Here is a 14,615-nt window from a genome sequence, read left to right on the forward strand (position 1 = left end):
GGGGTCTAAAGCTGGTAGGGCCACACTCAGTGGGATGCCCACGCGGGCACCCTCCCACCCAGGGCCTTGGCCTCTGGGCGCCCTGAGCGGCCCCACAGGTGTGGGAGAATCGCCCGGAGCTGAACACGGGAAGCAGCGAGACGCAGGACACACAGCCATGCGTAGGCGGAATCTCCGTGTGTGTCCGGGTGGCCGGAGGAAGGGCCATGCAGGCTCGGGGCAGGGGCGGTGTGTGTGTGTGTGTGTGTGTGTGTGTGTGTGTGTGAGCGCGTGTGTATGTGCGTGTGCGTGTGCGTGTCTGGGTGGCTTCTCCTGAAGACCTCGAAAAGTGAATGAGCTCAAACCTGCAGCCCCCCAGCCGCCTGACCCCACCCGCCCGGGGGGAGCGGGGGCGGGGAGGGGCAGTGGGGGCGGGGGCACCCCCGGGCCTCCCTGTCCCGGGCCTGCTCCCTAGGTGTGGGGCTTTTACAGACGGTGGAATTTCTCACAAACGCGTATCATCCTGCCCCTCGCTCAGCCCTCGCCCGGCCGAGCAGGAGGAGCCAGGGCACCGCACCTGCTCCACCGGGACAGCCGCTGAGCCCTGCCCTGGCCCCCCACACCCGGCACCCGCCTGCTGGCTGGTCTCGTCTAAGCCCGGAGCAGGGTGCCTGCTTTTCGTCTGCTCCGCCTGGGGGGGCACAGAGGTTCCCGCCCAGACCTCCTTCAGGGACCGCCTCCCCTACACTCTGGTTTTATTCACCATCTCCTTTTTTTCCTTTTTTTGTTAATCCTCACCCAAGGATATTTTTTCCATTGGCTTTCAGAGAGAGAGGGAGAGACAGAGAAGCATGGATGTGAGAGACATATCAACTGGTTGCCTCCTGCATGCACCCTGACCAGGGCTGGGGTTCAAACCTGCAACCCACAGGTACATGCCCTTGACCAGGAATTGAACCCTAGACCCTTTGGTGCAAGAGCCGGCATTTTAACCCCTGGCCAGGTTACCACTTTCTCCTTTAGGCCCTGAACCGTGCCTCCCCGATCCCCCCCCCCTCGCAAGGGCCTGATGTTTGGCTCCTTCCCAGCACCGGCCGGTGCCGGGGACACGGCGGGAGGAGGAGGGAGGTGCATCTCTGTTTCACACACGACGGCAGGCTGACAGCCAGACTGACCCAACGGAAGGAGCCCCAAGGAGCTGATGCAGCTAGCACACGGGGGCAGGGCAGGTGCTGGGATGGAGGGGCCACAGGTCTGGGGGGTGCAGGGTGGATGGGCCCGGCCTCCTCCCGAGGGGGACAAGGTTCTGGGAGATGGTCCTGGAAGGGCCTCAGGGACTAAGAGGGCAGGAGCTCAGCCCCAGCAGCGCCCTCCCTCCCGATGGCGGTGCCTCCTGTCACCCAGAGGCTCGAGGGTCGTCACTGGTGACAATGTCCACCTGGAGGCTGTGAGCTGCCCGGCTGGGTCACCACGGGTCAGAGGTCACCACACCCCAGGCATCAGGCCTGCTGCCCTGTCCCCCACCCCCACTCTGGTCCTCCTGTGTAGACTAGGGACGGGGGGAGGGGGGACACACAAGGTGCCTGAAGGGGGCGGGGGGCCCATGCTGCTCGGCCTTCGCAGCCTCTGGACCCCGTTTCTGTTTCTCAGGGAAGCCCCAGGCCCCTGGGTCTGCAGAGACAGATCCCGTGTCCTCCATCAGCCGGGTGAGGAGCTCTGACTAGCACACAGCTGAGCAGCGCCTGAGGGCTGCGGGGCTGCGGCGTTGGGGACGGGGCTGCTGCGGACGCCCAGGAGCCGGGGGTTTGCTGGGAATCTGGGCAAATGAGGCCCCCGAGTCTCGTCTACAGCCAGGTCAGTGGGCAAGTGCCCAGCGTGGCCTAGAGCGGGACGCTGCGGGCAAGGGAGGACAGCCACACGTGCACAGGCAACACGGCACACGCGTCGCAGAGACACACAGACACGGGACACGTCTGCGGAACGAAGTCACACACGCAGGTGCACCCACACCACACACAGACACTGACATGCAGGTACATGTGGGGCATGCACACACACATGCATGCGCATCCGCTACACCCACAGACACACATGCAGACGAACAGGCATGAGGGGCCCAGAACACGCAGATGGCCCAGAGACAAATAAAACCTCTAGGTGCAGGCAGACACGGCCATACCAGGGCCACAGGAAGATGTGCATGTGATAAACACGTAAACGTGAGCACACGACATACCAGCCATGTGTGTTCTCTCTCTTGCACGCCCACACACGCACGCACGCGCACACACACACACACACGCACACACACACACAGGGCCCAGCCTGAGCGCACGCTGCAGCCGAAAGGCTCCCTGTGGCGGGCTGGGTGCTGAGCAGGTCACCTGGGCCGGCTTCCAGCCGTGGGAAGTGGCCTCACCTGCTTCCACTTCACAGGGCCAGGCAGGGCGTGTGGGACACACCTGCCCCCAGGGCCTAACGCACCCCCCACGCCCTGGCCTCAGAAGGGCGGCCACGTCCCTGCCACCACTGTGGCTCCCCCAGTGGCCGTGGGAGTGAAGCACAAGCAGCTGGCCGAGAATCACGGTTCTTCTGGGAGACCGCGGCACCAGAGCGCCTGGGAGACAGGGGCCCGGGGTCTCGGACGTGGCAAGAGGCTCCTCGAGGACCCACGGACCCGGGCACGCCCGCCCGCCTGCTGCTGGGCACCCTGGCCCCCATCTCCTGGTCACCGCCCGGCTCTCCCATCTGGCTGGCATCACACTGGGGCACGCCGCCTCCCGCCCGATCCGCCTGCCTGTGCTGCTGGGGCCCCGCACAGCTCCCAGGCGGCTGCAGAGTGGGGAGCCCGTGGTCCTTCCCGGGACACTATGGCGGGGGGGAGGGGGGGGGTGCTGGGCTAATGGGTCAGCCACACCCATAAAAGCCGCCCTGCAGCTCTGACTCGGTAAGTCAGGGTGGCAGGCCACCACCGGCCGCACCTGGCACCTGGCACTCATCTGGCACCTGGCGCCTGGCACCGGGCCCGCTGACGCTTCAGGGAAACCGGATAATGTGTGTGTGTGTGTGGGGGGGGAGGCTGTTCTCCAAGGACAGGATTGGGGGCAGGGAGGGGAGCCCTGCACAGCCGCCCACAGGCCAAGCAAGTTACTGCGGAGCGGGGGTGAGGGGGGCGTTGTCACTGGGGAGCGGCTGCTCCATGCCCAGGACCCCCAAGTCCAAGTGCCACCCGGCAGGACCTTCTCCCTTGGAATCTCCAGCTCCATGCACACCCCCTCCAGGCCAGCTCTGCCAGCAGGACGCCCTGGGGTCCGCCCGGGCAGGGAGCAGATGGGGCTCCGGAGGGACAGGACATGCAGGAGAGGGACAGGGGAGGGACAGGGGAGGGACAGACGGAGGGGGTGGGGGTGGGGGGACTTACGGAATAGCCTCTGCCCGACACGGCCTGCGCTGAGCTCTGCGGAAGGAAGAGGACACGTAACCAGGGAAACCAAGCTCGCAGCCCGCCACCACCGCCCTCTGAGGCCACCCCAGGGCCCGTCTGAACAGCCAGGGAACCCCGTCACAGGCCGTAGATGTCGGACCCTGAGACAGGCCCAGAGGCCACACCCCGGGCCCCGGCGGGAACCGTGGGCTCGGGGTCCGGACGAGGACACAGCTGAGCTCACGGACCCAGGACCCACTCGGACCTTCGCCCGGACCTGGGCGTGGCCCAGCCATCACCTCACCAGAGCGGCAGAGCCCCGCGGCCTCCGCTCTGAGCCAGATGTCGCCCCGAAGAGGCCCCCACCGTGGCTCTGTGCTCACCTGGTTCTGTCCTCATGGGGCCACCCTGCCCGGGCCACGCGCCTCAGGGGACACCCCCTGCCTGCCCCTGGTCACCCCAGGTTCTCAGAAACGGGGGGAGAGGGGGCGCGGGAAGGCTTTCGGGAGGAGCTGGACGGGACCTCCGGCCTCGGAGTCAGGGTGAGGCCGTGGGAGGAAGTGGTTCAGAGGTGGGGCTCACCCCTACCTCAGGGAGGCCCCGCCCCCAGGGCTGACCCCCAAGGCACAGGCTGGCTGGACGGGGCTCAGGGGGACCCGCAGACCAGGGCCTAGAGCACACTGGGCACTGAGCCGAGCGCTCCCTTCTGCACAGGGACCCCCTCCCCAGGCAGACCCCTGCCAGGCCCTCACTCGGCTCCTGGGGTCTCTGCTGGGGAGAGTCCACTTCCTGCCTCCAGGCGACACTTAGAGCTGGAACTAGGGCGGCTGCACACAATCACCAACCTGACTCCCCTCTGGCGGGAAAGACCAAGCAGCAGTCCGGCCTCCCCAGGCTCCATTTAAATGGCAACGAGGACAGCTCAGGCCTGCAGCTGGGGGTCCAGTCTGCGCCTCCACTAGGGCCCCTTCCCCCCAGGGCCCCTCCCTGCTCCTCGCCTCTCCTCTAAGCCCTGGGACCTGAAACCCCCGTGGTGAGGGCCGCCTGGTCTGGTCTCCCCATCGCTGGCCAAATCCCGGGCCAGCCCCTCACGGGGTCCCAGGCCCCTCCCGCCTCCAGGGCCCTGAGCTCAGGGACCTCCTTCCAGGACAGCAGAGGCGTCTGGTACTCACGTCACTGAGCTGGTCCCGGGAGGCGCTGCGCCGGGAGCTGGTGGCCTCGCGGAAGCCCTCGTCCTCGCTGTGGCCGTCGCCCCCTCTGGACAGGGCAGCCTTCACCTGGGGACAGAGAGAGGGCTCAGCAAGCAGCCTGCACCCCTGCCGACCCCCCCCACCCCCGTCAGGGTCAGGCCCCAGCTCCGCCCGAGGGGGCGCCCAGGGAGGGGCGGGGAGGGGGCACGCTGCCCAGCTGTGCGGAGCCCAGACAGGAAGCAGGCGCCCAGCAGACACGAGGCTCAAGGACAAGTGTCTGCAGCTGCTCTGTCCCCCTCCCCCCCCCCCCCCCAAGTGGCTGCACCAAGCCAGGGAATGGAGCCTGCAACCCTGGCCTGTGCCTTGACCAGAACCGAACCTGACTTCCCGGTCACAGGCTGATGCTCAACCCCTGAGCGACCAGCTGGGCTCGCACTTCTGTTTTTACTTGGAAATAACTAACCTCAGGAAGCTGTGGGGACACCCCCCACATCCCGGCCCCCGACCCCCATGCCTCCCACGCCCAGGAAGCCCCGTGGCCTTGCGTCCAGCCCCGTGTCCGGCCCCGTCGCCTCCCGCCCGCCTGGCTCCCTCGTCCCCCAGCTTTGTCTGCTTCCACGTGACGCCGGCACACGCAGAGGCCACACCTCCCTCGGCGAGTCTGACGGAGGCGGTGGCGACCCTGCCAGTGCTGCCCACGCCCCGAAGGCCGGCGCAGCGGGCGGCACGCCGGGGGCAGCGGGGCCAGGGGCCCGGAGCCCAGCGCCAGCCCCAGCCGCTCCCGCGCGAGGCGGGCGAGGCAGGAACCGCCACACTCACAGGAGACTCTAAACCAACTCCTAGTCCCGCGGGAGGAGGACGCGCCCCCATCCTGCAGATGGCAAACCGAGGTGCTGGGGCCGCGTCGCCCGAGGCCACACGGCCAGCCCGTGGCACGCATGGGAACTTCCGGAAGGACTCTATCAGCCCTTCTGGCAACTGTCTTAGGACCGGGAAACCCCAAACACGGCAGGCGGGGGTGGGGGGAGCATGGAAGGGCCGATATGCACCCAGAACTCCCGTCAGCGAGGCTGGAGGCTCGGGGCTCCAGGGCGGGTGGGGGTGCTGGTGAGGAACGGGGCAGGGAGGGCCTGGAGGTGTGTGGAGGGCACGGGGGTGAGACCACAGGTGAGTAAGCCCCGGGAAGGCAGAGGAGGGCAGGCGGGGAGGGAGGTCAGGGGTGGGGGTGGCTGAGGGTGGAAGGAACCTTCCAGAACCAATGGCTCCTCAGAGGAGCCTCAGGTGGGAGATGGCACCCAGCGAGGAGGCGGAGACGGGAGGCTGCTGTGCGGGGAGCAGGGGGCAGGGGGGCGGGGGGCAGGGCTGCGGGGGAGGGGCAGGGGGCAGGGCTCTAACTGCGAAGGGCCGGAACCTCAGAGCAGCCTGGGGCCCCGAGGCCCTCCAGGGCTCAGGCGGTGCCCTCAGGCCCGGGGCAGACTTCCTGCCAGCTGCCTCGGGCAGGGCGGCTGGATGTGGACTGTCTCCCTCACAACAGCGGCTCGGTGACCCCTGGTGTCTCTGCGTTGGGTCAGGGAGGATGCCGGTGGTGTCTGGCCCAGCAGCCGCACGCCCGTCCCTTCTCCTCACACAGCGAGGGCCGGAGCAGAGGCCAGCTGGCCGGCGGTCTGGGTGCCAGGCCCAGAGGAAAACCTCCTCAGCGAGGGGGCCCCCTGGTGTTTGTCACATGAAGGGCAGGACTTGCGGGCAGCAATGGGCATTCACCTGGTGCAGAGACCACACGAGGGGACCCCAGAGCTCACAGGACAAACTCCGCCTGGGGTTCCCCAGCCTGGAGGGTGTTTCAGGGGGACCCACTTCTCGGGCCCAGGCTCATGCCTGCCCCCTGGGGGCCAAAGGGTCTCCCTAGTGGCCCCTGCACAGTAAACTCCCTCAGCGCGGCCCCCAGGGTCCTACACGGACACCCCCTTCCACCTGACAGCGCAGCCACGGAGGCCCAGACACTGCCCTGCAGACGGGGCGTGGCGCGGACACCCAGGCCCCAGCCAAGGCATCCTGGGGCAGCAGGGGCCCCCCAGACCTCCAAGGCCCCCCTAGAAGACTCATCCATCCTCACTTCCTGCATGAGGTGGCCCCCAACCATCCCTCACACCCGACCTTGAGGCAGCTCATTGGCTGGAGCCCAAGCCTCCACCCACCTCCCAGCTGTGTCCTGCGGCTCAGACACTAATTTACCTTCCAGGTCTCCTTGGCCAGTCCACAGGAGCCACTCCAGACCGCCCGCAGGCCCCATGCCCCACGCACCAGCAGAGGCCCCGAGACAGGTGTGTGCACCCCCCCACCCCCAAGGCAAGTGGGCCCCCCCAGGGGGCACCCCCGGTCCCAACCCTGTGAACCAGCAGAGCCCCACCCTCTCAGCCTACGGTCACACAGGCCGCCCACCCCGCGTGGCCCAGATGGGAAGTGGGGCAGCCCCGGCCCTGGCTGAGGTCCCCATGGCCCTGCCCCACACCCTACAACTGGGCAACACTCCCAGGGGCTGCAAGGCCCACACCCGCCCTGACCCTCCTTGGGATGCACCCAGCAGGAGGCGCCTGGACCGGGCAGGGCACACGCCTGAATCCCCGTCCAGTGCAGGGCTGAGAGAGAGGCAGCAGAGCCGGGTCCTGAGGGCAAGGGTGGGGAGGAGACCCCTGCACCGCCCCACACAGCCCCTCCCCGTCCCCACTGTCCATCGGGTGCAAGATCGCTCCTCTGTTAAGTCACAAACGCCGACGCTGCTGTAAGAATGGCACGGCACTTTTTATTGTCTTCAATCCAAAAATAAACCCTGCGTCTCTGGGAGGCCCTGAGTGAGGACTAGGGGACCCCAACCCGCTGGTCAGGCCCCCACAGGCAGGGTGCTCGTGAGCAAATGGGGAGGGGGAGGCCTGGAGACCGGGCCCCTGAGGGTGGGTCAGCACAGACATGTCTGTCACAGCAGGCGATGGGCCATGAGGCTGAGCGGGAACCTGGCCAGGGCACCCCAGGGGCAATGCTGCTCCCCGGACGGACAGACGGACGCAGGCCTCAGGAGTCCCAGCTCTGGGGGCCTGCCCTGGGCCAGGGACAGCAGAGGCAGAGCTCCGAAGTGTGGGGTCTGCCCAGCAGGGAGCGTCAGGGGCAACTGGGCTGCAAGAGGGCACTGAGGGCACTGGGAGGGCACTGAGGACCAGGGCCCGGAGACTCTCTTGGTGCAGAGCTGGGGTGGGGGCTGACCCACTTCAGTGACTGGCGACTGGGCTGGAGGCAGATCCCGGGGGACCTTCGTGCCACCAGCAGCTTCTACTCGACCACAGACGGCCCTGAGCACCCTGCGCCTCCAGTCACAGGACCCAGAGGTGGAGGCAAGGCTGGGGGGGCAGGAGGCTCACACTGACCGGAGGGGAGGGGCCCTGGGTGAGGCCTGCAGCTCACACATACTTGCACACCTGGGGGGCGTGCACAGACTCAATGTACAAGGACATGTGGCATTTCAGAGGCACAAACAGGGACCCCGCAGCCCCTCCCGGGGCGAGTCACACAGCGGACGGGCACAGGGGAGCAGAGCGGCGTGGGGCGGGGCGCAGACACCGGGTCCTCTCCTCTCTTCCTGGCGCAGGCGGCCTTGGGCGGTAGCAGGCCTTGGGCGGTGGCGGCCTGCCTGGGGCTCCGCCTCTGCTGAGCCAAACACACATACAGCCCGGCCATCGGAGACCAGTCCACATACAGCGGGGTGGCAGGAGCCGGCCCCGGGGAGCACAGATGATGGTAGGGAAACGGGCATCAGGCTCCTGGGCTCACATATGGGGCCTGGCGGGCTGAGCGGGTGGAGGAGCGAGTCCGTCGTGACCGCAGGGGCCAGCAGGGGGGGCCCGGGGCCATGTCCAACAGGGACTGCCGCCGAAGCCGCAGGGGCCCCAGGAGCGGCCGGCGGGGTGGAGGGGGCTCCCCCAGAAGCGAGGGGCGCTTGGGGATGGGGAGCAGCGGCCGGGGCTTATAGGGCGGGCCCGGGCCCAGGAGTGACTGCGGGGGCTGGCAGTTCTGCTCTGGGCCCAGGAGTGGCTGCTTCTGTTGACTCGGCTGTCGGGGGCCCAGCAGTGACGATTCGGGGGGCCCATGCTTCTCCGGGGCCTCAACAAACTGCTGGGGCTGCCGGAGGCCCGGGTGACCAGGCTGGCCCAGGAGGGACCTTCGGGGCTGGCATGGGGTGAGCAGGGCCTGCCAGGAGCAGCAGCACTGGCCTGAGAGCGAGCAGCTGGGCCGGCGGCGGGGACGCAGCACGTGGGGCGAGGGGGGGGGCGGGCAGTGCGGGCAGCGGGCCTGCAGGGACTGGAGGGGCCCGCACCACTGTCTGGAAGAGGCCCTGCTGGGCTGGCTGTGCAGACTCGAGGCCACGCAGGCCCACGTGGGGCAGCAGCAGCGGTGCCAGAGGGCCAGCAGGGACCGCAGGGGGCAGCAGAGGGGGCAGGAGTCCGGGGGGCAGCGCAGGGGCCGGCAGAGGTGGCAGGGGGCCGGGGGGCAGCGCAGGGGCCGGCAGCGCTGCCTGGGGCCTAGGGGTGACCATCGGGGCCTGGAGGGCGGGGCCAGGAGCGTCCGCCGAGGCCGGCTGCGCTGCTCTGGGGCCGGGAGCAGCTGCCGGGGCCGACAGGACTGACCTGGGCCCAGAAGCGATCGCCGGGGCCGGCAGGGCTGACCTGGGCCCGGAAGTGACCGCTGGGGCAAGCTGCGCTGACCCGGGGGCGGCTGCCGGGGCTGGCAGGGCTGCCCGGGGTCCGGGAGAGCCCGGCTGGGCTGGCAGCGCTGACACGGGGCTGGGGGTGACCCCTGGGGCTGGCTGGGCGGCTGCTGCTGCGGGCGCTGGGCCGGGCCGGTCTGGTCCCAGGGGTTGGCTGGGATCGGCCCCCCTTCTGGGGAGCACACCTGCATGGAAGAAAGAGCACGTGTCCACCTGGGCCAGTGTGCCTGCCGACCCCCCGTCCAGCCCGGCCCGACATGCTGCCCCGCACCAGCAGCCCGTCCCAGGGGAGTGAGGAGACCCGCCGGGAAGACCCGCCGGGAAGAAGGCGTGGGCAGCAAGCCGAGGGCGGCAGCGTGCCGGCACCTGCAGCCTGCACTCTGCTCGCTCAATCGCTCGCTCGCCGGGAGAAAGCCCCCACCAAGGACCACCGGCCACGCGTGCCCAGGCACTGGCTCCACGCACGTTAGCTATGGAGCCGCAGTGAGCCCGCCCCCACGCGGCACAGACACAGGACACCCCGTGGTTGGCGGAGCCTGACGGACGCGATGGGGAGACGGGGCCAGCCTATCAGGTGCACCCTCAGCCCCCACACCTGCTTCAGCCTCAGAGGGCACCAGTCCACCTGTGCCCACACCCGTGCCCGACGACAGGACGCACTCCCGGCAGGCCGGTGCCGACGGGCGGCGTCCAGGTGCTGGCGTGGCCCACGTGCCCACGGCTCGGGGGTGGGGGGAGGGACGCTCACCTGCTTGGCGGGCTGCAGCGGGACTTTCCGCCCCCGGTCGCAGGCGGGCTCCAGGTCCGGCTCGGGGCTGCCCGCCTCCGGGGGCCGGCCGTTCTCGCTGGGCTCTGCCGGCGGGCCGTGCTCTGACTCCCGGGGCTTCTTGGCGAGGCGCCGCTCCCATTTCTCCTTCCGCTCCTGTGGCTTCAGGGCCATGTCCTTCTGCGGGGAGGCGGGCGAGCAGGTTAACCGGCAGTGACTCTGGACCCTGCACCCAGGACCCAGGCGGCTCCAGCACTGCCTGTTGCCACCATCATCGAAGGTGACAGAGGCGGCAACGAGGAGATCCTGAGGGGATGCCCAGGTGGGGCCCCAGGCACCACCTGCCCAGAGATCGACCTCTGCAACCCACCTGGGTCATGCATACCTGACCGACAGGCAGGTGCCACCACAGACCCTGCACCCATGCCCGAATGCAGAGCGACCCTCCATGGTGGGCAGCACTGGCATAGCGGTTCACGACCCCCAGTGGCTAAGGCAACAGCCCCGCCCTGAAGGCCCTGCACCCAGAACCCTCCTGGGCCCCAGGTTGAAACCATGGTTCTCTGCAGCCACTTTATGGCTTAGTTCCCTGAAACATCACCAGCATCCAGCACCAACGTTCCCAACTGCACCCACAACCCAGCCCTGAAGCTGTCATTGACAGTGGCAGACACCCCTCCACGTCCCCTCCCTGGGGCCCAGGGCCCCCCTCTGGCCACGTGGGCACCCACCATGCCTGGCATCGGACGGCCTCTCCACGCCCGGCCCTTTGTGGAAGGAGGCCCTATGGGGTGAACATGTCATCCCTGGCCAGGCCTGAGCCCCTCCTTTTAGACTGGAGACCTGGACTCCCTTCCCCACTCGGTTCAGGAGCTCAGGCCAGTCCCACCTGGCTGGTCCCTGTGCAGCCCCACCCGCCCCGCCTGCAGGCTGGACGCCTGGAGGCCTCCCTGCCCCGGAAGCTCTGGATCCTGCCTCATTACACCCGGGTCAGCCTCCTGCTGCCCACCAGGAGACGGTCACTGTGACCACCCGGGCGACCCACAACCCACACTGGACGGGGATGAAATGTTCCCACCTCTGTCAGTTTCTGCTCTCCCAGCCTCCTGCCCGGACACTCAGCCCCCCCCCCCCCCCACCACTGCACCAGGCAGCGAGCCCACTCCCCTCCGCCCAGGTCTGCACAGCGACCACTGCTGCTCCGCTGTCACCAGGGGGACGGAGGGACCACAGCCTGCCCTGCCCACGGGGTGGGGGGAGGCTCTTGGGGTGCTGCCCCAGGACAGGGGACAAAGAGAAAGAACGCTGGACCAGCTCAGAGAGGAAACCAGTCCCAGAGCAGGCCTGGTCCTGGTTGCAAGGGGAGAAGCAGCTGTGAACTGGGGTCGCAGGCCTCACCACCACCCCCACCGCCCCCCGTCCTGCCAGCCTCGCAGGCACCTACTGGCCTGGCCGAGCCACCTGTCTGCTCCCCTGCCTGGGGCAAGTCCCACAGAGCCCTGGGCCTGGCGTGGCCGGTGCTCCGTGATGCTCAGCGAGTAGGGAGGGACGGAGAGCTCGCCCTGCTGCCCAGCAACCCTCCCCAAGCCACAGCAGCACAGGAGCACACCTGCCGCAGGCCACACGGACAGGCCCCCGGAGGCGGCTCAGGCCTCGCCACCCTGGAGGGGGGGGGGGCGCGCTCCAGGCGGCCAATCTGCTGACTCTGCTCCCTCACCTCCAGCTGGTCCCTCACCTCGTGGTCCCACCGTTTCCCTCTCCCCACCTGCCTCCCCCGCGACAGCACCTCTAACTGGAACCACAGGGGGGCTGGACCTGGGACGACTCTGTCCGTGTGGAGGGGCTGACGGCGCCCCTGCACCCCATTCCAGGACACAGGACCCAAAAACACAATGCCCCGCAGACCAGCTGTGCCCACACCCTGCCGGGGAACCCCTCACCCGGGTGCTCAGCCCCCCGTGCTAATTCCCGGGCACCTATGCCTCCAGGCGCTCTGCACCCCCTGCCTTCGGGTGCTGGGGGGCATGGGACAGACAGGGAAACCGAGGCCCGAGACCCCTGCCATGGGGGAGCAGAGGAGGGATTGGGGGACAGATGGTCCCTGCCCACAGGCATGGGGTGCGAGGCACCTGAGCCTGGGTGGGACGAGCAGCCAGCAGACACAGGGCCACAGCTCGAGGTGCCACCTCGGGAGCGTCCGCTCTGCACGCCCACCACCCACCATGAACGTGTGGTGATGGGGGGGTGGGGCTGCAGACCAGTGCGAGCGGTGGTGCTGAGGGCGGCCCTTCCCGGAGCCCAGGCAGCGGCCCAGGCCTCGGGCACCTGCAGGCCGTCAGGACCTCCTCCTGCCCAGCTCAGATCCCTCCCCGGACCGCCCAGCTGAGCCCATGCTCACGGCTCTGTGGACCGGGCTGCAGCAGGTGGGCCTGGACCAGGACCTCTCTGGCTCCCTCCTGACAAAGCGGGGCGAGGACAGCGCCCTCTCGGCCGGCCGGCCGGCCAGCATCCTCCTGCCCCCGACTCATCTCCCCACGCGAGGCGCTGACCCACAAAGCAGGAGGTGACGGCAGGAACCCCATCGCAGTTGGCGCGGGCACCACCGGCCGCGGGCCACGTGCCGGCTGTTTGGGAAGGTGCAGCCCAATGCCATCCGATGGGGGTCCCAGGCGTGTGCCACACCGCGCCCATGATTACAACAGCTCGCCCTCCCTGGCCTCGGTTTCCCCACCTGAAGAGCAGAGGCACAGGCTCCTCCAGCACCAGCTCTCCTCACTGAGCCTGGCCACCCGTGGTCTCGGCCCCGTGCCCGTGGGAGAAGTGGGCTGGGCACAGGGCCCCCCAGATCAAGGCTCCCACAGCGTGGGCTTCCAACACACTGCCTGGTCGGGCCCAGTCCCAGCTCCCCACTCTCCCTGCCTCAGAGCGTCCCAAGTCCGGCCACACCTGGGGCCTCCGCATCCAACAATGCCACTGCCCGCTGGGCTCCCCCCGGCTGCGCACTGACAGGCGTGGGGATCCTCAGCCTCCCGCCCGAGGCAGGCACAGGGTCCCCTTAGGGCAGACACAGGCGGCTGCGGCTGTGGGGACTGCCGTGAGCACGGGGTGGGGTGTGTCTGGGACACAGAGGGGCAGAGGGAAGAGGGACAGGGAGTCAGTTTGGGCTGCAGGGGGACGGGGGTCCCACCTCCTGACATGTACGTCTTGTGGGCAGAGCGTGGAGCCGGACGGGCAGGGGCCTTGACTCATGGCCTCGGGCCTCAGTGTACCTATCGGTGCAGGGGGAGGAGGGCACAGCCAGCCTGCGAGAGCACACGTCCACCGCCTGCTGGTACGAGTGTCGGGGAGAACCACTACACTCTGACGAAAAACGAGGCCCCACCAGAGCGCCAATCTACCAACCAGAGTGCCAACCTGGACGCCGCCTCCTGCAGAAGCCCCGGACTTTCCCAGGCGGAGGGCCCCGCCCATGTGACCTGCTGGGCTGCCGGAGCCCGGTCCCCAAACCCAAGGCTGCCCTTTCGGGGCCCGGAGACAGCGCATGGACCCCCAGGCTCGTGTCACAGGGGCAGGCCGATGGGCCTTAGGACCAGACCAGCCTTCCCAAACCTCGGCCCACCTCTCACCTGTCCACTCGATGACCCCACAGGGGCTGCTCAGGGCAGGGCACCTGCTCACACCTCGCTCACGCTTTCCGGGGGGGGGGGGGGGGGGGGAGACCACAGAGCAGAGCGAGCAGACCCAGAGGAAGGAGAGCGTGTGAAGTAACTGGGCCCCTCGAGGGACACCTGCTCAGAGGCCTCAAGGTGCCAAACTTGGACGGGGCAGAAGCCAAAGGCACTGACTGGTGGTGGGCGACGGTGTCGGGTGGGAGGGGGGTATCTGACCCGTTTCGGAGGCTGCAGGGGTGCGCCTGGCTTGGATGAAGGCAGAGAGCGCTTCCCACCGGGCACTGCCACCACACCACACACCACACCACACCACACCACACCACAGGGGCAGGACGGCGGACCCCACGGCCTGCCCAGACAGAAAGCGGCAAACCCGTCCCCGAGCCACCTTGCCAGGCGGCCAGCACCGGACCCTAAGCTTGCACAGACTCGGCAGACCCCAAGGAGAGGGGCCTGCCTTGTGGGCACCTCCCCTGCTGGGCTCACAGGCCCACTAGCCCGCCCCAAGCTCCAGGAAAAGCATGGGAGCTGTGGCCAGAGCGACTGATCCCTGGGACCCCAAGCCCAGCAGAGGCTGGGCCCGCAAGATAAGTGCTGAGGGTGGGGGCGCGGGCTGGAGGCTCCCAGGCCTCTTCTAGGAGAGGAAAGGAGTCGGCAGCTCCCTGCAGCCCCACACTCCCTCGCCAGCTCCCTGACAGCATTCACGTCCCTCTCCACTCACCTGGGCCCGGGCTGGCGAGCAGGGCAGTATTTGCTCAGCAAATATTGTCCGGGACGAGGCAGCCAGACAAGCACTATTTGTTGTCATCCCGTTAACAGTGTAGCGGAGAGA

General features: G+C 68.6%; 1 protein-coding gene across 5 annotated transcripts in view; it reads right to left on the minus strand.

The window, feature by feature from the left end:
- The window catches only part of FBRSL1 (fibrosin like 1), a 28,488-nt gene that overhangs the window by 12,828 nt on the left and 1,045 nt on the right, over positions 1 to 14,615 (minus strand). For all 5 annotated transcript variants that reach the window (XM_084867380.1, XM_084867379.1, XM_084867378.1 and 2 more), the window contains exons 2-4: positions 10,095 to 10,292; positions 4,576 to 4,680; positions 3,401 to 3,436 (exon numbers count right to left, since the gene is read on the minus strand). In XM_084867380.1, the coding sequence (XP_084723506.1) occupies positions 3,401 to 3,436; positions 4,576 to 4,680; positions 10,095 to 10,292 (339 nt within the window). The remainder of the gene's footprint in view (positions 1 to 3,400; positions 3,437 to 4,575; positions 4,681 to 10,094; positions 10,293 to 14,615) is intronic.

This window comes from Pipistrellus hanaki (assembly GCF_964339955.1).
Source record: "Pipistrellus hanaki genome assembly, chromosome: 19".
Lineage (NCBI taxonomy): Eukaryota > Metazoa > Chordata > Mammalia > Chiroptera > Vespertilionidae > Pipistrellus > Pipistrellus hanaki.